The following is a 20380-nucleotide window of genomic DNA, read 5'->3' on the forward strand; positions in this document are numbered from 1 at the left end:
TGTGTGTGTGTGTGTGTGTGTGTGGTCAGACATCCTGAGCAGAACTGAGCAATGATAGAGACGGTGAGTGTGAAGCTTTTAGCATTTTCTTTCTTTTAGAAACTAAATATTATTTTTCTGAAAAAAAAAAAAAAAATATATATATATATATATATATATATATATATTTTAAATGTTTGTATTTAATTGTTATTTATTTTATTTAAAGCTAAATAGCATTTTTGACTGTATAAGGAGGACAGAGTGCTTTAGTGGAGAGCATGTTTGCCTCGTACCTCTGGGGTGGATCTCAGGGGTTACTGTGGCTCCTCTGGTTCCTCCCTGAGTCTAACAACATGAGTTATAGGTGGATTGGCATCTCTAAATTATCTGTAGTATGTGTGTGTGTGTGTGTGTGTGTGTGTGTGTGTGTGTGTGATTGTGCACCTGTGATGGATTATTCCCCCGTCCCGGTGTTCCCCTGCCTCATTCCCCCAGTCTGCTGGGACTTTTCTGTATTCTTTACATTGGATTTAATTCATCTGGTGTTTCTCTTCCTCCTCTTCCTCCTTGTTCTCCTCAGATGAACTGGGGCACTATAGGATCTGTTCGACCTTTCCCAGTCTTCCAGCCGGAGAAAGAAGTGTCTGACCTTCAGGCTGCCCTTGAACAGAAAGGTAGATTTACATGTGTTCTATTTATGAAAGTTTTTTTTTTTTTTTTTATCCAAAGTGACTTTCAAATGAGGCAGCAGGCAGCACCACAGACATGATACACACCACAGACATGATACACACCACAGACGTGATACACACCACAGACATGATACACACCACAGACGTGATACACACCACAGACGTGATACACACCACAGACGTGATACACACCACAGACGTGATACACACCACAGACGTGATACACACCACAGACGTGATACACACCACAGACGTGATACACACCACAGACGTGATACACACCACAGACGTGATACACACCACAGACATGATACACACCACAGACATGATACACACCACAGACGTAATACACACCACAGACATGATACACACCACAGACGTAATACACACCACAGACATGATACACACCACAGACATGATACACACCACAGACATGATACACACCACAGACGTAATACACACCACAGACATGATACACACCACAGACATGATACACACCACAGACGTAATACACACCACAGACGTGCGCAGAGACCAGAGATGAGTTCATCCTCATTCCTAAGAAGCTCTAGCATCGTCACCGTGAAGCAGTGTAAAGATTGATCTCATACAGGAAGCGCACGCTACGGACAGTGAAGTTGTAATGATCAGATAGAGATCTGCTGAAGAATGTGGTGTGTGTGTGTGTGTGTGTGTTTCACTCGTACTGTTATGGAGGAGAATACACTGGAGATTGTGTCAGTATTCACTCCTGTCCTGAGACCTGGGTTTAATTTTTAACTCGATTAATTTATACACACAGTAAATTATTTCTGTTTCTCACACACACACTCACACTCACACACACACTCATGTTTTGTTTGTTTGTTTGTTTGTTTGTTCCTGCATTTACTCATTTTTGTCCTGCTGTAAATGAGTGTGTGTGTGTGTGTTCTAATCTTCTTCCTGTGTGTGTGCATGTGTTTGTGTGTGTATTTGTGTGTGTGTGCACATATGGATATTTATGTGTGTGTGTGTGTGTATGTGAGAGAGAGATAGAGAGTTTATTTATATACAGTATCTCACAAAAGTGAGTACACCCCTGACATTTTTGTAAATATTTTATTATATCTTTTCATGTGACAACACTGAAGAAATGCCCCTCTGCTCCAATGTACAGTAGTGAGTGTCCAGTCTGTATAACAGTGTAAATTTACTGTCCCCTCAAAATAACTCAACACACAGACATTAATGTCTAAACCGTTGGCAACAAAAGTGACTCCACCCCTAAGTGGAAATGTCCCAATTGGGCCCAAAGTGTCAATATTTTGTGTGGCCACCATTATTTTCCAGCACTGCCTTAACCCTCTTGGGCATGGAGTTCACCAGTTCCTCCATGATGACATCACAGAGCTGGTGGATGTTAGAGACCTTGTGCTTCCCCACCTTCTGTTTGAGGATGCCCCACAGATGCTCAGTAGGGTTTAGGTCTGGAGACATGGCCAGTCCATCACCAAGGCAATGGTGGTCTTGGAGGTGTGTTTGGGGTCGTTATCATGTTGGAATACTGCCCTATGGCCCAGTCTCTGAAGGGAGGGGATCATGCTCTGCTTCACAGTACATATTGGTATTCATGGTTCCCTCAATGAACTGTAGCTCCCCAGTGCCGGCAGCACTCATGCAGGCCCAGACCAGGACACTCCCACCACCATGCTTGACTGTAGGCAAGACACACTTGTCTTTGTACTCCTCACCTGGTTGCCACCACACACGCTTGACACCATCTGAACCAAATAAGTTTATCTTGGTCTCATTGGACCACAGGACATGGTTCCAGTGTTCCACGTCCTTAGTCTGCTTGTCTTCAGCAAACTGTATGCAGGCTTACTTGTGCATCATCTTTAGTAGAGGCTTTCTTCTGGGACGACAGCCATGCAGACCAATTTGATGCAGTGTGTGGCGTATGGTCTGAGCACTGACCAGCCGACCCCCCACCCCTTCAACCTCTGCAGCAATGCTGGCAGCACTCATACGTCTATTTCCCAAAGATGACCTCCGGATATGACACTGAGCACGTGCACTCAACTTCTTTGGTCTTTGGTGGACCATGGCGAGGCCTGTTCTGAGTGGAACCTGTCCTGTAAAACTGCTGTATGGTCTTGCCCACCGTGCTGCAGCTCAGTTTCAGGGTCTTGCCAATCTTCTTACAGCCTAGGCCATCTTTATGTAGAGCAACAAATCTTTTTTTCAGATCCTCAGAGAGTTCTTTGCCATGAGGTGCCATGTTGAACTTCCAGTGACCAGTATGAGAGAGTGTGAGAGCGATAACACCAAATTTAACACACCTGTTCCCCATTCACACCTGAGACCTTGTAACACTAACGAGTCACATGACACCGGGGAGGGGAAATGGCTAATTGGGCCCAATTTGGACATTTCCACTTAGGGGTGTAGTCACTTTTGTTGCCAACGGTTTAGACATTAATGTCTGTGTGTTGAGTTATTTTGAGCGGACAGTAAATTTACACTGTTATACAGGCTGGACACTCACTACTGTACATTGGAGCAGAGGGGCATTTCTTCAGTGTTGTCACATGAAAAGATATAATAAAATATTTACAAAAATGTCAGGGGTGCACTCACTTTTGTGAGATACTATATGTGTATGTGTGTGTGTTTGTGTGTATTTGTGTGTGAGTGTATGTATTTGTGTGTGTGTGTCTATTTATATACATGTATGTGTGTGTGTATTAATGAGTGTATTTGTGTGTGTGTGTGTATTTATATGCGTGTGTGTGTGTTTATTCATATACATGTGTGTGTGTGTATTTATGTGTGTATGTTTGTGTGTGTCTGTGCATGTGTGTGTGTGTGTATTGTGTATTTTTTGTGTATTAGAGTCAGTGATAAAATCTCATAGATGGATCAGGAACAGAAATGTGTGTGTGATGTTGTGGGGTCATGTGACTGAAAGTGTTTATTTTCTTCCTTGTGTATTAGAGTGTGTTTTAATCTTCTTCCTTTTTGTTTGTTACTGGAGATGTGAGCACTCTGGTGAGGATCCTGACCGACCGCAGTAACAGTCAGAGACTGTGCCTTGCTGAGACGTACCGCTCTGTCAATCATCAGGTAACGACTCATTTACACCATCATATCCCACCCAGAACTCACTCACTTCACACTTCACTTACTCTGTGTGTGTGTGTGTGTTCCAGGACCTCAGTGTGAGGCTTAAGACGGTTCTGAATGGAGATTTGGAGGTGCTGATACTCGACCTGATGATGACACCAGAACAGTTTGAAGCTCAACGTCTCAGACGAGCCATGGAGGTCAGAAACCAGTATGTGTGTGTGTGTGTGTGTGTGAGCTTATTTATATACATGTATGTGCGTGTGTATTTATGTGTGTGCATGTGTATATTTATATACATGTATGAATGTGTGTATTTATATGTGTATTTGTGTGTGTGGATTGATATGTTTGTACGTGTTTGTGTGTGTTTCAGGGTCTGGGTACAGATGAAGAAACCCTTCTGGAGATCCTGTGTTTGCGTTCAGCTGAGCAGCTTTCTAACCTTGCAGCAGTGTACACTAAAGGTCAGGAGAAATCACACACACACACACACACACACACACACACACACACACACTAATGTATTGATGATGTGGTATCATAAAACTCCTCTATCTTTTGATGCGCTCTGGTCTAATTTTTCTCTAAAACCTCTCGCTAACATGAGAGGCTGGGAAGGAGCGTTTATAGCTGCTATAACAGAAGTGACCACAGGAAATTTCACCATATTTAAATCTTTATTCTTTATAACACTACATCGAGAAGTGTAGACAGGTCAGAACTCCATGATATCAGTGTTGGAATGATTAGAGCACGAGAATCAGTTCATTCACACAAAAAAAACAGACAAGTGTTCGGTAAACGTCGTCTCACAGCTAACACTGTTAAAAGTAATGCACATGATCTCAGGAAGTCGTACAGTCAGGAGTGATGACCTCAGATCCCTGTGTTACGGCAGAATATCAGCGTGACCTGGAGAATGACCTGACCAGTGAGACCAGTGGAGATTTCAGGCAGCTGCTGCTGGCTTTGCTGAAGGTACGATGAGAAATTCCACACAATATTCCACAAACACAAACGTAAAGTGTTTTTGAAGAAGACACGTAAATATTCACATTTATTTCACTCTGGATTCTCTTCAAAATACAATCATTATAATTTCCTGTCTTCAGAAAAAACAGGTGGCCGAGAATGTGGACCTGGATGTGAAAGTAAGAGTTTGTCCTATTTGTTTACTCTCTGTTTGTCTGTTTGCAGAATGTAAAATTTCCCAAGCTGAAGGCTCTTATCTAGCCACACCATTGGTCAGTTTCTTAGAAAAATCTGTATCTGTAGATTTTTGTTCTGAAAGTGAACTTCATTAACATTCATAACAGGCTGAATGGTGCAGAGTGTAAACACATGAGGAATGTTCTGTCGCTTCATGACAACATTCTGAGTTTATATCAATGAAGAATCTATTAAAAAACCATAGAGTTATCTTAAAAATCTTAAAAAATGTAGATAGTATATGGAGCTACAAGAGGGTTTAGAAGTACACTAGTCAATGAACTGGATAATCAAAAATGTGAATAAAAAACAGCTAATAACTTAATTTAACTAATCATGTGCATTAATATACGCTATATCAGAGGAAAATAAGCAATAATTCTTAGGAAGGGTGATGTTATGGAGCTGCAGTCATTATTCTCTCCTGTGTGTCGAGTTCACTTCATCAACCAGCAGCTAAACAGTCTGAGGCTAACTTTTTATACTGGTCAGAATGTCACATGACTCAAAAGTGTAAGAGGCTAGAACTGGTCACAGAGAGGCAGTGTTAGTACCTGTAGCTTTCCTTGTATTCATGTGCATCCGGTCAAATTACAATCAAATCCCTCATCATGGTTAGCATCACTTCAACACAGATCACTGGTTTAGCAGAATGACACACTTATATTTGTTATATTTATTATAATTACGATAATTGTTGTGTAACTATCATTTCTCTCTCTCAGCTTCTCTGTAACGAGCTCAACAACTCTAAGCCTGACATCACACCGTGGATTCAAGTGCTGACCATGAGAGATCCAGATCATATCAGGAGTGGTAAAGTGGCAGAAATGTTTACACACCTGAAAACACTTCTACACAAATATCCATGAAGCACTGATTAGTGACTTGATCAATGAGAAACATCTGAAAGACCTGAAATAATTTGTGGCAGCTGTGGATTAAAGACCAGTAACAGGACACAGACCAGTTACAGGACACAGACCAGTTACAGGACACAGACCAGTTACAGGACACAGACCAGTAACAGGACACACACCAGTTACAGGACACAGACCAGTTACAGGACACAGACCAGTAACAGGACACAGACCAGTTACAGGACACAGACCAGTTAAAGGTCAAAGAACAGTTACAGGACACAAATGGGCACAGACCAGTTACAGAACACAGACCAGTTACAGGACACAGACCAGTTACAGGACACAGACCAGTTACAGGACACACACCAGTTACAGGACACAAACCAGTTACAGGACACAGACCAGTTACAGGACACAGACCTGTTACAGGACACAGACCAGTTACAGAACACAGACCAGTTACAGGACACAGACCAGTTACAGGACACACACCAGTTACAGGACACAGACCAGTAACAGGACACAGACCAGTTACAGGACACAGACCAGTAACAGGACACACACCAGTTACAGGACACACACCAGTTACAGGACACACACCAGTTACAGGACATAGACCAGTTACAGGACACAGACCAGTTACAGGACACAGACCAGTTTCAGGACACAGACCAGTTACAGGACACAGACCAGTTACAGGACACAGACCAGTTACAGGACACAGACCAGTTAAAGGACACAGACCAGTTACAGGACACAGACCAGTTACAGGACACAGACCAGTTTCAGGACACAGACCAGTTACAGGACACAGACCAGTTACAGGACACAGACCAGTTAAAGGACACAGACCAGTTACAGGACACAGACCAGTTACAGGACACATATGGGTACAGACCAGTTACAGGACACAGACCAGTTTCAGGACACAGACCAGTTACAGGACACAGACCAGTTACAGGACACAGACCAGTTACAGGACACAGACAAGTTTCAGGACACAGACCAGTTACAGGACACAGACCAGTTACAGGACACAGACCAGTTAAAGGACACACTTCTACTTGAGGATCTATTTAAATGCAGTAATTTTCCCTACACTGATGAGACTGTTCTGATGTTTCAGTGCTGACTCATCTGGAAGCTGAGCGAGGCCAGCCTGTTACTGCAGAAATAGAGAAGCACTTTGGTGGACACTTCAACAGAGATGTCAGACTGGGCCTACAGGTCCTAGGTGAGGTGTTTGTGTGAGAATGGACAACACTCTGGATCTTGAATCTTTTCAAGTGTATAACCAGAAGAATTTCCTGTATGATCTCTGCACAGTGCTCTCCATCGAGGACCCATATCTTTACTTGGCCCAGAGAATCCAGCCTATGAAAGTAAGCCATCTTGGATGATGAGCAGTGGAGATGTTCAGATTTGAATGAGGGTTTATTGGTCAAATGAGATTAACTGCCTGCAAGAGTTTCCTTGACCTTGAACTGTTTTTTTGCAGCAGTAAAGGTATAGTTGTAAATTCTGGGTCAAGGACAATATAGCAGATACTTTGTGTGTGTGTGTTGTTTTTGTGTAGGACTCACAAAAGATGCAAGGAGTACTGGTGTCTCACTGCGAGGAGGATCTTCTGGCTGTTAGAGTGGCATTCAAGAAGAACACTGGGAAATCTCTTTACTCCACCATACAGGTCTCTCTCTCTCATGGTTCCTTTTTTGGAGTATTTATTCATTTCTGATGATGATAACTTTCACTCCTACCTTCATCCAGTGGGTAATGATCTGTCTGTATAGTCTGAGTACATCATGTCCAGTTCCTTTGAGGGTTATTAGTACTTTCAGACTCTCGTGCCTTCCATCGTCCCAGCTGTAGCTGCTTTAACAGAGTTGATACCAACTGGGACCCAAACAGAATATAAAACCAAACCCAGTGATGTTCTGCCTGCTCTTTTAGATCAATGTGTACATTCTGGAAGTTCTCCCTCATCAAGGAACTGGCTTTAACTTTGGGGACTTCAGTTTTGTAACACAATCTGTGCAGTTGTCGAACACATATGTTCAGAAACTCTTTGCTCACAGCTGCACAGATGTTGATGTAGGATTTTTAACTTGTTATCCTCAGTGTAAAGGGAGAGACCTGATGACCTGATCTCTTCACAAGTGCAAAAAGACACCAAAACCCATGTTTACCAAACACTTCCCAGAGGGGACACATGCTTAGGTCAAGGTGTGCTCCCTTTGCCTTACACAGAAGGTCTACTCCAGATATTTTATATTGTAAGGCCTGTTGATTTACCTCACCAGCTTCCCTGACTTACTCACTAAAACATGCAAGTGTGGTGTAGTATCTGAGGAACAGACATAGCTAGCAGGCATGCACTAGAAGCATATGACCCATCATTACATCCTATGGCATGCTCATTTAAGCAATATTAATCCTGATTAATTGTGTCATGACTAAACATTACATTATTATACATTAAATATTAAATAAATATTATTATAATAAAGCATACAGTAATATGATATTTTGTAGTTAAAAGTAATGTAAGTATTTATGACCCTTTCTCTACAGGACACGTTCAAGGGGGACATCCAGCAGATTTTTCTAGCTTTATGTCGCTATGAAGACTGAGAAGTACACAGCCATTAGCGTATATCTATATACGTATCTTATCAATATACATGTCATGTGAACAAAAACCAATAAATGCTGTGAACTGCTCAGAATATTGTTTTGTAAAATCATTTAACCCTATAAAGCCCTGTACTGGACTACACTATTATAGATCTTCACTTTTATGGATTTTAAAAAACAGCTAGCACATAAGAGTTTATTCTGTCCTCACAGCTTTTCAGTAATATTGTGTTATATAACCATGAGATTATTTCTTTTTAAAGAAGTACACTGAACTGAATCTGTTCTATTGTGTTAAAAAATAAAGAAGGCCTTCTTAAAGGAAGTCACAGAGGTTCCTGAAAGAATTTTCTTGTTAGTAATCAGACAGGGATGACTAATTACAAGGTCATCTCTATGACATGACCTTGAAAAGGACTTGATTTATTTTCCTCAGGAGAGGTAACGAATAATTAAACAGGAAACACTGACTTCTGTAAATGAACACTTAATAAACACTCGGGCTCATGCTGTTAGAAGTGTTCAGTTCTGCAGTAGATAGAGTAGAAGTGATAGTGTGCAGGTGATGAGCTCTGGGTGAACATCAGGGCTGCTGCATTGTGTTGTTCCTGTAGACATTTTGGTAGTTTTGGTAGAAGTTACTGTACTGTTGTGATGTTGTAGTTCTGTAGTAGCTGATGGACTCTCCGTGGTAATGTTTGTTCCCGGCATTGTTGTGTTGGCCGAAGTCGAACTCCATGGATTCACAGTGTTGTTGTTTGGTGTCATCATTGTGATCGTTACTGTGGTGGTTGAAGGCATCACACAAGTGGCCTTTACTGGCAGATTGAAGGTGGCATTTGGTGGCATCCATGTGGTAGTAGAGTTTAAAGGTACTGTAGATGTTCTATTTGAAGGCATCACAGTGTTGGCATTCATCAGTGCACTGGCAGTGGCAGTGTTGGCATTCATCGTCTTTGGTGAGGTGACACTGTTAGGTGGTATTTTTGTGGTTCTAGCATTTGAAGGAATTGTAGTGGTGAAGTTTGGAGGAACTGTACTGTTGAAGTTTGGAGGAACTGTAGTGGTGAAGTTTGGAGGAACTGTAGTGGTGAAGTTTGGAGGAACTGTACTGTTGAAGTTTGGAGGAACTGTAGTGGTGAAGTTTGGAGGAACTGTAGTGGTGAAGTTTGGAGGAACTGTAGTGGTGAAGTTTGGAGGAATTGTAGTGGTGAAGTTTGTAGGAACTGTAGTGGTGAAGTTTGGAGAAACTGTACTGTTGAAGTTTGGAGGAACTGTAGTGGTGAAGTTTGGAGGAACTGTAGTGGTGAAGTTTGGAGGAATTGTAGTGGTGAAGTTTGGAGGAACTGTAGTGGTGAAGTTTGGAGGAACTGTACTGTTGAAGTTTGGAGGAACTGTACTTGGCATAACAGTGGTGGCAGTGTTGGCATTCATCGTCACTGGTGAGGTGGCACTGTTAGGTGGCATTTTTGTGGTTCTAGCATTTGAAGGAACTATAATGTTAATGTTTGAAGGAACTGTAGTGGTGAAGTTTAGAGGAACTGTAGTGGTGAAGTTTGGAGGAACTGTAGTGGTGAAGTTTAGAGGAACTGTAGTGGTGAAGTTTGGAGGAACTGTAGTGGTGAAGTTTAGAGGAACTGTAGTGGTGAAGTTTGGAGGAACTGTAGTTGTGAAGTTTGGAGGAACTGTAGTGGTGAAGTTTGGAGGAACTGTAGTGGTGAAGTTTAGAGGAATTGTAGTGGTGAAGTTTGGAGGAACTGTAGTGGTGAAGTTTAGAGGAACTGTAGTGGTGAAGTTTGGAGGAACTGTAGTGGTGAAGTTTAGAGGAACTGTAGTGGTGAAGTTTAGAGGAACTGTAGTGGTGAAGTTTGGAGGAACTGTAGTTGTGATGTTTAGAGGAACTGTAGTGATGATGTTCAGAGGAATTGCAGTGGTGAAGTTCAGAGGAATTGTAGTGGTGAAGTTTGTTACCCTTATAGTGGTGCGGTCTGTTGGTGTCATCATGGTTAATGGAGTTGTGTAATTTGTGGTGTTGGCAATTGATGGCATCATCATGGTGGTGTTTGTTGGAGACTCCTCTGTGTTTGTTACCTGTGAAGAAATAATAAAATACAGTTGTTTCAGCCAACATGACCACTGTATAAACACTGATTTTGTTCTTTATTTTACTGTTCATGAATTATGTTGTGTTGGGAAATGCTTCTCCTCTTAGGCTTTATTGGAAACAATAACAGTATGGATCACACAATCTGGAGGTGAGGTGTTTTAGTGTAAAACCCTGTTTCATTTCAGGTATTATCTTCACTGATATGGGAGAGATGTGAAAACACCAAGAAGGATTAAGAACTTTATTATATTGTGTTATATTTGCCTGAATGATGAAATTTATGTTGCGCCCAAATGGCACAAAACACATCACCTAGCATCAAACAATAACACATTAAACAGAACTTTCCAGTGTCACAGGACTGAAGGTCAGTAAACAGACATTGTGATGTTTGGGAAAAGTGTGTGTGTGTGTGTGTGTGAACAGAAGTTGACTTATGTCACGTCTCTTGGAACCAATTAACGACGTAGGGCGGGGCATGACTGTACTCCCCTGCTGAATCATTTATTAACCCATTTAAAAGCATATAAAAACTATGCTTTAACAGTACATGAAGTTGCAGAATAATAAAATCCAAAATATATGTTCTAACTCTCGCAGAATTCTGATTTGTATCAGGTAAATAAAGATTCATCTGTAAATGAAGGAGTTACTGATTAGAAGTGTAGATTCCAGTACATTAGTTTTGCTAGCTGCTAAAGATTTGATGAATCATATCCAAACATGGCTTTTCATCCAGACAGAGCCTAATATTAAAAAAATCAGACTGTGTGGTTATATGATTATATATATACATATATATATGTGTGTGTGTGTGTGTGTGTTTTACCTGAATCGTGAAGGAGCCAGCGAAGGCCCACGCACACAATAGCACTGTCGCTAACATCATGGTGTGAAAGGCAGGGAGAGCACAGATGCACCAGACAGTTCCTCTTATTCCTCTTTATTTATGTGGTAAGTCCAACAGAGCTCCTTAGAGGAGTTCAAAGTTTGGCATGAAAGCTTGTGTCCAATGCAGGTGGCCTTTTTTACACACACCCCAGAAGCTAAACGTCATTTTCATAGCTAGCATCATGATTTCATTACAGTACACACCATCCATACACCTCCTCTTTTTAAGTGACCTGAGGGACTCAAATGGGAGCAATATGTTCATGAATCATTAGCTTCAGTTTCACTGGAAGACTGAACATTTCTGAGTATGTAGAGTCACAGTGTAGTGGCATTAACGCCTGGACCTGCGCTCACATACAGCTAGCAGTTTCTTTCCTCTTTAGCTCAGACTTTAGCCATGTTTGGTTGCAGAATGGCTTAATGCTAGGTGCTGTGTGCCACCATTCTGAAAATAAATTAAATAACAACAGGAAAGTATGATCTTCTTAATTCATCGCCAATGCATTAAAGGGGGAAACTCAGAAAGGTTTACTACATTCTCTTAAAATGCCCGAGACCTTGTCAAGGCCAGTGGAAGATACATATTTAGGAAACATTTGCATGAAGGCAGATCCAGGCTTTAAACACGTCATTTATCCAGTGTTCACATTCATAACTTGTGTTTTTATGGTTTATTTTGGATTAGTCTTGTTGAATTTTAAAATCCACATAAAGTTCTCCACATTAAAACCTAATATAAAAAGTTAAAAGTGACTCATATAAGCTTCATCATTTGGGGATGATGTCATTCTCTCTCCTTATGTTTCAGTCGTTGGTGTCATCTATAAAAAAGGAAATGTTCTAGCCTCAAACCTTTGGGTAAACATTGTGTTATAAGACTTTATCAGTTTTCCAGGAAGAATATGTGACACAAGACAGCGAATCAATATCTATGAGGGAGCTGGAGCTATCTCTAAGGTTAGCTGTGTTTAAGAGAGGAATCCTGATCAATTAATCCTGAGTGTTTCCTCATGTCAGTATCAGGGTCAGTGTCTATGAGTACAAAAACACATGAGCTCATATTCACAATGAAGAAACTGATATTTGTACATCCCTCTCAGTCATCCAGATAAACCCTACTGCAGAGGTGTAGAGTATTGGAGTAAATGTACTTAATTACTGAACTTAAGTATTTTTTGGCTACTTTGTACTTTTACTGAGTATCAAACATATAAGCAACTTTTACTCTTTATTCCACGACATTTTTGATTGAATATATGTACTCTCTACTCCACTTGTTGTTTACATGTTCTTAACACTTCTTATGATGACATACAGGCTAATGCTCTGATTAAATGGTGGTTTGCATTTAAGCAGGTGTAGTTGTGTTGGCTTTATTTTGATAAAAGATACATTTTAGGCTAGGCCCACCCAATTTTATATGGGCCCACCCACATTGTGATTCCTGGCTTCGCTAGTGCTCCAGCATCGATGTGCACATCCCTAGCGATTTGCCTTTATGTGCCAAATGTTCTGCGCCACATGAACGCGAATCAGACGTTTACTGTAGGGGTGTTTGATTCCAGATTTTTTGGAGTCACAAATAAATTCCAAGAACTTTGAGAACTAGCTTTTGTTGAAGTTGAACAAAAATTTTGCACCCCTCTGAGCCTGAGAGGTACATCAAATCATAGTCTGCTCTAAATATTTGATTTTACTTAAAATTTTTACTAACATTTGATTTTAGTTGTCTATTGTAGTGAACATTCCTTATGCCTTTTTTGAAGACAGGAGTTTGACTATGACTGTTTAGGCCTATGTGTTTAAGCCTGTTTCTGCCTTGCTTAAGAGGCTGTTGTTGTATCTTGATTTAATAAAATATTGTTGGAAATAAACCCTCACAAATCAACTGTTCCTTGTTTTTCATTTTACATATCTCTTGGTGTTATTTCTTGGACTAGTGCATCTTTAAACCTACATTCATTATAAGTGAAATACTCAAGTACTGTTAGGAGATGATACTTTAAGACTTTTACTCAAGTTGTTTCGGAATTAGTGACTTGTATCTTGTAATGGAGTCATTTTTGCAATAAGGTATCTGTACTTTTACTCAACTATGGTTTTCAGGTACTCTTTACACCTCTGTCCTACTGCTCCAGAACCTCATGACTTTATACTGCTGCTTCTTTAAGATGATTTCTGGAGGGAGGTGGACGTGTGCTGTTTATTGGGCAGAGTCGAAAAATCCAGCTTGAGTTCAATTCTATTCAATTCAATTTATGTGTATAGCGCTTTTAACAATGGACATTTTCTCTTTTAAAGTTTAAAGTTAAGTTACTATTTTATCCCTAGTTCAGTAAAATATTTAACCAGGAAAGAATAGCAACACAGGACACAAGGACAGGAACACATGGTTCAAGATTAGTCTTGCATGACAAGGTTTTGCAAAATTTTTGAATAAATATGCATGAAGAGAAATGAAACACAGGTGAGGTCATACGGGTGGAGAAGGAACCTGGGAAAGAATTTTATAAAATTAATTAAAACACAGTAAAGTAAAGAGAACATGAAATATGGAGAATATAGAGAAGAGAAAGTGAGGTGAGGGACAGAGCATGAGGAAACTAAAAAAAAGTGTTTTAAACAGGACGTGAGCCAGTGGAGACGTATAAACATCAACATTCCTGCTGTGTGTAATAACTCTATATACACTGCATTGATCTGTTCAGGATGAAGTCAAACCTGGATGAAATAAAGGCATGAATGAGCATCTCAGCTGCAGAGTGGAAAAGTTATCACTTGTTGTTCCATTACTTTTGAAGAGGGCTTTAAATACTGAAAAAACACAGAGCTCTTAATGACATAATGTGAAAAAATGATGACATTAAAAATTCTACTTAGGAAATGTACTGTAAAGTTCGGGAAACTCGAGAAAGTTGATACTACTTTGTAAGAATTCATCCATAGCCTCAGGTACAATTTGTGCATTTTTATTAGGAGATTGGCTGCTAAGTGTTTATTTGACCATCTTGAAGACATTTCTGTAGTTCTTTTGAAAACTTACAAGATGCAAACATTTCTGTTTTTGAAAGAAAAGTCAAGTAAACATCTTTAACAGTGTTTGTATCTTAAAAGAATGAAAGTGCAAACATTATTTAAATATATATTCTTATAATTCTCCAGAACAGAAGTGTGCAAAAGTTCAATAATTCATTATAATAATCATTACATATAAATCTAATTTATATTAATAATTATAATTTATAATAATAGTTAGGTATGAAATATAATCTTGAGTATTAATGAGATGAATAGAGTGTCATTTTCCTGTACACATACACACCTAGCATTTTAAGCACCAAAATGTCAGAATTATTTCTCTAAATAAATCTCTATTTTTTTTCCAGAAAGCAAACAAGTCTATGCAATGAGAGAGATATACAAACATAAATTTATATCATTTCTAATTACTATACCGTGACGTCTATACATTACGGAAAATATAAATGAGTTTTATGTCATTTTATTTTGTCCTAACAGACCTCCTACTCAACACATTCATTTTCACAGCAGAGCAATCAGAGCAGTTAGAACACTGGGTATTAGCAAAGCTTTCACACCTGGACTGCTGTTGATGAGACCCACCTTGTTGGTCGTGGTATCATTGGAAAGGTTAGACTGCGCTGTGGAAGATGATACTTTTGTGGTGGTGCTAATATGGGTTAAGATGGTAGTTTTAGATGCTGTGGTGGATGGCTTCATAGTAGTGATTGTGGGTTGTTTTGTTGTGATGGCGGTGGTGGCAGGTGGTATTGCAGTGGTAGTAGATGGCATCATGATGGCGGTGGTGGTAGATGGCATTACAGTGGTGGTGCCGCTCCCTGGCACCATGGTTGTGGTGATGTTCTCTGGCATTACAGTGGTGGTGATGTTCTCTGGCATTACAGTGGTGGTGATGTTCTCTGGCATTACAGTGGTGGTGATGTTCTCTGGCATTACAGTGGTGGTGATGTTCTCTGGCATTACAGTGGTGGTGATGCTCTCTGGCATTACAGTGGTGGTATCACTTTCTGGCACCATGGTGGTGGTGATGTTCTCTGGCATTATTGTGGTGGTATCACTTTCTGGCACCATGGTGGTGGTGATGTTCTCTGGCATTACAGTGGTGGTGATGTTCTCTGGCATTACAGTGGTGGTATCACTTTCTGGCACCATGGTGGTGGTGATGTTCTCTGGCATTACAGTGGTGGTATCACTTTCTGGCACCATGGTGGTGGTGATGTTCTCTGGCATTATCGTGGTGGTATCACTTTCTGGCATTACAGTGGTGATATCACTTTCTGGCACCATGGTGGTGGTGATGTTCTCTGGCATTACAGTGGTGGTGATGTTCTCTGGCATTACAGTGGTGGTGATGTTCTCTGGCATTACAGTGGTGGTGATGTTCTCTGGCATTACAGTGGTGGTGATGTTCTCTGGCATTACAGTGGTGGTGATGTTCTCTGGCATTGCAGTAGTGGTATCACTTTCTGGCACCATGGTGGTGGTGATGTTCTCTGGCATTACAGTGGTGGTGATGCTCTCTGGCATTGCAGTAGTGGTATCACTTTCTGGTACCATGGTGGTGGTGATGTTCTCTGGCATTACAATGGTGGTGATGTTCTCTGGCATTACAGTGGTGGTGGTACTCCCTGGCATTACAGTGGTGGTGGTACTCCCTGGCATTACAGTGGTGGTGATGTTCTCTGGCATTACAGTGGTGGTGATGTTCTCTGGCGTTACAGTGGCGGTGATGTTCTCTGGCATTACAGTGGTGGTGATGTTCTCTGGCATTGCAGTAGTAGTATCACTTTCTGGCACCATGGTGGTGGTGATGTTCTCTGGCATTACAGTGGTGGTGATGCTCTCTGGCATTGCAGTAGTGGTATCACTTTCTGGTACCATGGTGGTGGTGATGTTCTCTGGCATTACAGTGGTGGTGATGTTCTCTGGCATTACAATGGTGGTGATGTTCTCTGGCATTACAGTGGTGGTGGTACTCCCTGGCATTACAGTGGTGGTGGTACTCCCTGGCATTACAGTGGTGGTGATGTTCTCTGGCATTACAGTGGTGGTGATGTTCTCTGGCATTACAGTGGTGGTGGTACTCCCTGGCATTACAGTGGTGGTGGTACTCCCTGGCATTACAGTGGTGGTGATGTTCTCTGGCATTGCAGTAGTAGTATCACTTTCTGGCACCATGGTGGTGGTGATGTTCTCTGGCATTACAGTGGTGGTGATGCTCTCTGGCATTGCAGTAGTGGTATCACTTTCTGGTACCATGGTGGTGGTGATGTTCTCTGGCATTACAGTGGTGGTGATGTTCTCTGGCATTACAGTGGTGGTGATGCTCTCTGGCATTACAGTGGTGGTGATGTTCTCTGGCATTACAGTGGTGGTGATGTTCTCTGGCATTACAGTGGTGGTGATGCTCTCTGGCATTACAGTGGTGGTGATGTTCTCTGGCGTTACAGTGGTGGTGATGTTCTCTGGCATTACAGTGGTGGTGATGTTCTCTGGCGTTACAGTGGTGGTGTTACTCTCCGGCGTTACAGTGGTGGTGATGTTCTCTGGCATTACAGTGGTGGTGATGTTCTCTGGCATTGCAGTAGTGGTATCACTTTCTGGCACCATGGTGGTGGTGATGTTCTCTGGCATTACAGTGGTGGTGATGCTCTCTGGCATTGCAGTAGTGGTATCACTTTCTGGTACCATGGTGGTGGTGATGTTCTCTGGCATTACAGTGGTGGTGATGTTCTCTGGCATTACAGTGGTGGTGGTACTCCCTGGCATTACAGTGGTGGTGATGTTCTCTGGCATTACAGTGGTGGTGATGCTCTCGGTCACCATGGTGGTGGTGATGTTCTCTGGCATTACAGTGGTGGTGATGTTATCTTGCACCATGGTGGTGGTGATGCTCTCTGGCATTACAGTGGTGGTGATGTTATCTTGCACCATGGTGGTGGTGCCACTGTCTGGTGAGACAGTCGTGGTGGAGGTGTCATTCTCAGGCATCACTGTGGTGGTGTCTGTGTTCTATAAATAATACATTTTTGAACAAAAAGCGACTAAGTACTCGTATTTTCCGGGAGTGAAAACTAGGTAAAAAATGTGAATTTCAGTTTTTCAGAATCTGCTCAGCTTATGTCTTTAAAATATAGCATCACTGCCATAGAACAATTTCTACTGTATTGATGCCTCTAGGAGTGAGGATGTTTCTTTATAATCTTGTCAAATCTTTACCAGAAAAATGGCTGAAACTATGGAGTTTTTCAGAATAATTGTACATCTGTGCAGTGTGAAAACAATGAACTGCAAAATTCACACTCAGATTTGATCTAAAGTAGTAACTGAAGCTTGTTATGTTTCATTATCACAGTCTCCATCCACAGACACAACTCGCTTTGTAAAGTTTTGAGAACCATAATCTAAAATCCAGAGTGTAAATATCTTATATTCAGCTTGCCGCTAAAATCTGTAAACTAGTCACTTGTAAAGTGGAACATAACATTTATATTAAAGTGTGACGAATGTCATGTAAAGAAAATTTACATATTTGTAACATTTATAGCATTGCATTCATGTACATTTACAATTATCCAAAAAACAATGGTGTAGATAAAATTCTGTGGATTTAAAAAGAAAATAGAGAATCTATTAAAAGACGGTGGATAAATGAATTGGCAGGTGTACCTGTGCTACTGAGAAAGCCATCAGGGTGATGAGAAAAATTCCCAGACTTTGTAACTCCATGGTGTGGAAATAAAAATCTCAAAGAAATGCTTACGACAGGTTAGGGTACTAATGCTGATCCATCTACATCAGAGAAGACCTTAAAGTCACAGGAGGATTTTCTTCTCTCTGCTTTATAGGACTAGCCTTTGTAGCAGCACACTGACGTTTCATTCTGCCGGAACTGATTTGCATGGCATTTTCAGTCAATATAAAAAAGTGAATTACATTATGGCCGTAAATCTTTTGTAAGATTAGTCAGGACACTTTTGGGTTTCTGTATGTAGAGTATCATGACTGAGTTTAGCTGCTGTTGGGCAGGGAAATGGAAAGTGGTACAGTGGTACAGAGATTAAATGGACGGCACAAGTTATAATAAAACACTGTATATTACAACAAAAATTTAACCTTGACCACCTTGTAGGCTAGATAAAAAAAAAGAAATATTTAAACATTTAGATCAATTTGGGTCTGCGGTTGTGACCATAACAGTATCTGCTTAGTTTGTGCTTAAAGTATCATTTTAAAGCATGTTTACTGCTAAACTGGTATTAAATCCAGAAGAGTTTCTCATTGGATTTAACACTGCAGAGCAAACAGAACACAGGGTATTAGCAGTGTTGTATGAAGTACCCAAAAGCCCCACTTGAGTAAAAGTACAGGTATTTTGTTAGAAAATGACTCGAGTAGAAGTTAAAGTCACCCATTATAATTCTACTCGAGTAAAAGTCTTAAAGTATCTGAAATAAACTGTACTTAAGTATCAAAAATAGTATTTTCATGAATGTACTCAAGTATGTGTGGACAGGGGAAACGGAGATTCTGACGAATTGACATTGTCTGTCTCCTTGATTTGATGTCAGCTTTGATTATGAAGATATTTTGTGCAATAGCAGATTTACGTAAACTACTGACTGTGTTAACATTGTTTACTGGACTTTTTCCATACAGACTTTTTACATGTGTGCACTCACACATTACGGTCATGAACAGAGGGCCAGAATGTAATACGGAGCTCACTGCTGCTGCATACAGAACTCCCACAACACACACAGTGATGGAAGTATTGGACGAGACCCGGTCTGACTTCTACAATGAAATTTGTCAAAGGCATCGCTTTCCCGAGACGCGCCATTGTTGTTAAACTACCGGAACCGGTAATAAAGTTTTGTCTAGGCTTCTGATTGGCTAGGCTCCTGACAGCACTTAACAGGGCTTCTGATTGGCTAGGCTCCTGACAGCACTTAACAGAGCTTCTGATTGGCTAGGCTCCTGACGGCACTTAACAGGGCTTCTGATTGGCTAGGCATGCTCCTGACAGCATTTAACAGGGCTTCTGATTGGCTAGGCATGCTCCTGACAGCATTTAACAGGGCTTCTGATTGGCTAGGCATGCTCCTGACAGCATTTAACAGGGCTTCTGATTGGCTAGGCATGCTCCTGACAGTATTTAACAGGGCTTCTGATTGGCTAGGCTCCTGACAGTATTTAACAGGGCTTCTGATTGGCTAGGCTCCTGACGGCACTTAACAGGGCGTTTTGCGTTTTCATGTGGACAAAGATATTTTTAACACGTAGGTCGTGTGGACAGAATTTTTTTTTTAAAAAACCAAGTTGAAAAATCTCTGTTTTTAAAAATCCCCAGCTCCATGTGGACATAACCTAAAGTCATCACTAACCACAAACTTCCTTTACCACAAATTTGGACGCAGGTTTTTTTTGTAGTAAGTTACGAAAATGCCAAACAGAAAATGTATCGGAAAGTATAGAATTTGTTTTAAAAAAGTAGTGAAGTAAAAGTAAAAGTTGACAGAAATATAAAAACTCAAGTAAAGTACAAAAACTCTCAAAAAAGTACTGAAACGAAGTAATTTTACTTCATTACACCACAGGGTATTAGTATAGCTTTTATATCTAGACTGATTTCAGTACCATGACTAATTGATGCTGCTAAATGACATGATGGTGGTGTTAGATGGTATTGTGGTGGTGTTAGATTATTGTGGTGGTGTTAGATGGTATTGTGGTGGTGTTGGATTATTGTGGTGGTGTTAGATGGTATTGTGGTGGTGTTAGATGGTATTGTGGTGGTGTTAGATTATTGTGGTGGTGTTGGATTATTGTGGTGGTGTTGGATT

General features: G+C 40.8%; 3 protein-coding genes across 3 annotated transcripts; 1 reads left to right on the top strand and 2 right to left on the bottom strand.

Moving 5' to 3' along the window:
* anxa14 (annexin A14) lies at positions 1 to 8583 on the top strand. Its single transcript, XM_058406046.1, has 12 exons — positions 1 to 63; positions 563 to 656; positions 3694 to 3782; positions 3869 to 3982; positions 4159 to 4249; positions 4684 to 4763; positions 4898 to 4936; positions 5720 to 5810; positions 6984 to 7091; positions 7184 to 7239; positions 7434 to 7544; positions 8429 to 8583. Exons 1-12 carry the CDS (start codon positions 52 to 54, stop codon positions 8486 to 8488), a joined length of 945 nt encoding a protein of 314 aa, XP_058262029.1. The 5' UTR covers positions 1 to 51; the 3' UTR covers positions 8489 to 8583.
* Positions 4304 to 11695, bottom strand: LOC131363472 (mucin-2-like). Its single transcript, XM_058406032.1, has 2 exons — positions 11428 to 11695; positions 4304 to 10582 (listed from the first exon to the last, which is right to left on the bottom strand). The coding sequence occupies exons 1-2, from the start codon at positions 11485 to 11487 to the stop codon at positions 9014 to 9016; spliced, it is 1629 nt and encodes a 542-aa protein (XP_058262015.1). The 5' UTR covers positions 11488 to 11695; the 3' UTR covers positions 4304 to 9013.
* Positions 11696 to 13965: 2270 nt separating this feature from the next.
* Positions 13966 to 18384, bottom strand: LOC131364598 (mucin-2-like). The gene is made up of 3 exons (XM_058407780.1): positions 18204 to 18384; positions 15633 to 17546; positions 13966 to 13986 (listed from the first exon to the last, which is right to left on the bottom strand). The coding sequence occupies exons 1-3, from the start codon at positions 18261 to 18263 to the stop codon at positions 13966 to 13968; spliced, it is 1995 nt and encodes a 664-aa protein (XP_058263763.1). The 5' UTR covers positions 18264 to 18384.
* Positions 18385 to 20380: the final 1996 nt, after the last annotated feature.

Source organism: Hemibagrus wyckioides, linkage group LG02, assembly GCF_019097595.1.
Source record: "Hemibagrus wyckioides isolate EC202008001 linkage group LG02, SWU_Hwy_1.0, whole genome shotgun sequence".
Classification (NCBI taxonomy): Eukaryota; Metazoa; Chordata; class Actinopteri; order Siluriformes; family Bagridae; genus Hemibagrus; species Hemibagrus wyckioides.

Coding starts and splice junctions, on each gene's coding strand:
- LOC131363472 (XM_058406032.1), bottom strand. CDS start 11,487: ATGATGTTAGCGACAGTGCTATTGTGTGCGTGGGCCTTCGCTGGCTCC. Junction 10,583..11,427: donor CTGGCTCCTTCACGATTCAG/GTAAAACACACA, acceptor ATTTCTTCACAG/GTAACAAACACAGAGGAGTC.
- LOC131364598 (XM_058407780.1), bottom strand. CDS start 18,263: ATGGAGTTACAAAGTCTGGGAATTTTTCTCATCACCCTGATGGCTTTC. Junction 17,547..18,203: donor TGGCTTTCTCAGTAGCACAG/GTACACCTGCCA, acceptor TATTATTTATAG/AACACAGACACCACCACAGT. Junction 13,987..15,632: donor CAGAGAACATCACCACCACT/GTAATGCCAGAG, acceptor ATTCTTTCCCAG/GTTCCTTCTCCACCCGTATG.
- anxa14 (XM_058406046.1), top strand. Junction 3,783..3,868: donor ACCGCTCTGTCAATCATCAG/GTAACGACTCAT, acceptor TGTGTGTTCCAG/GACCTCAGTGTGAGGCTTAA. Junction 3,983..4,158: donor GTCTCAGACGAGCCATGGAG/GTCAGAAACCAG, acceptor TGTGTGTTTCAG/GGTCTGGGTACAGATGAAGA.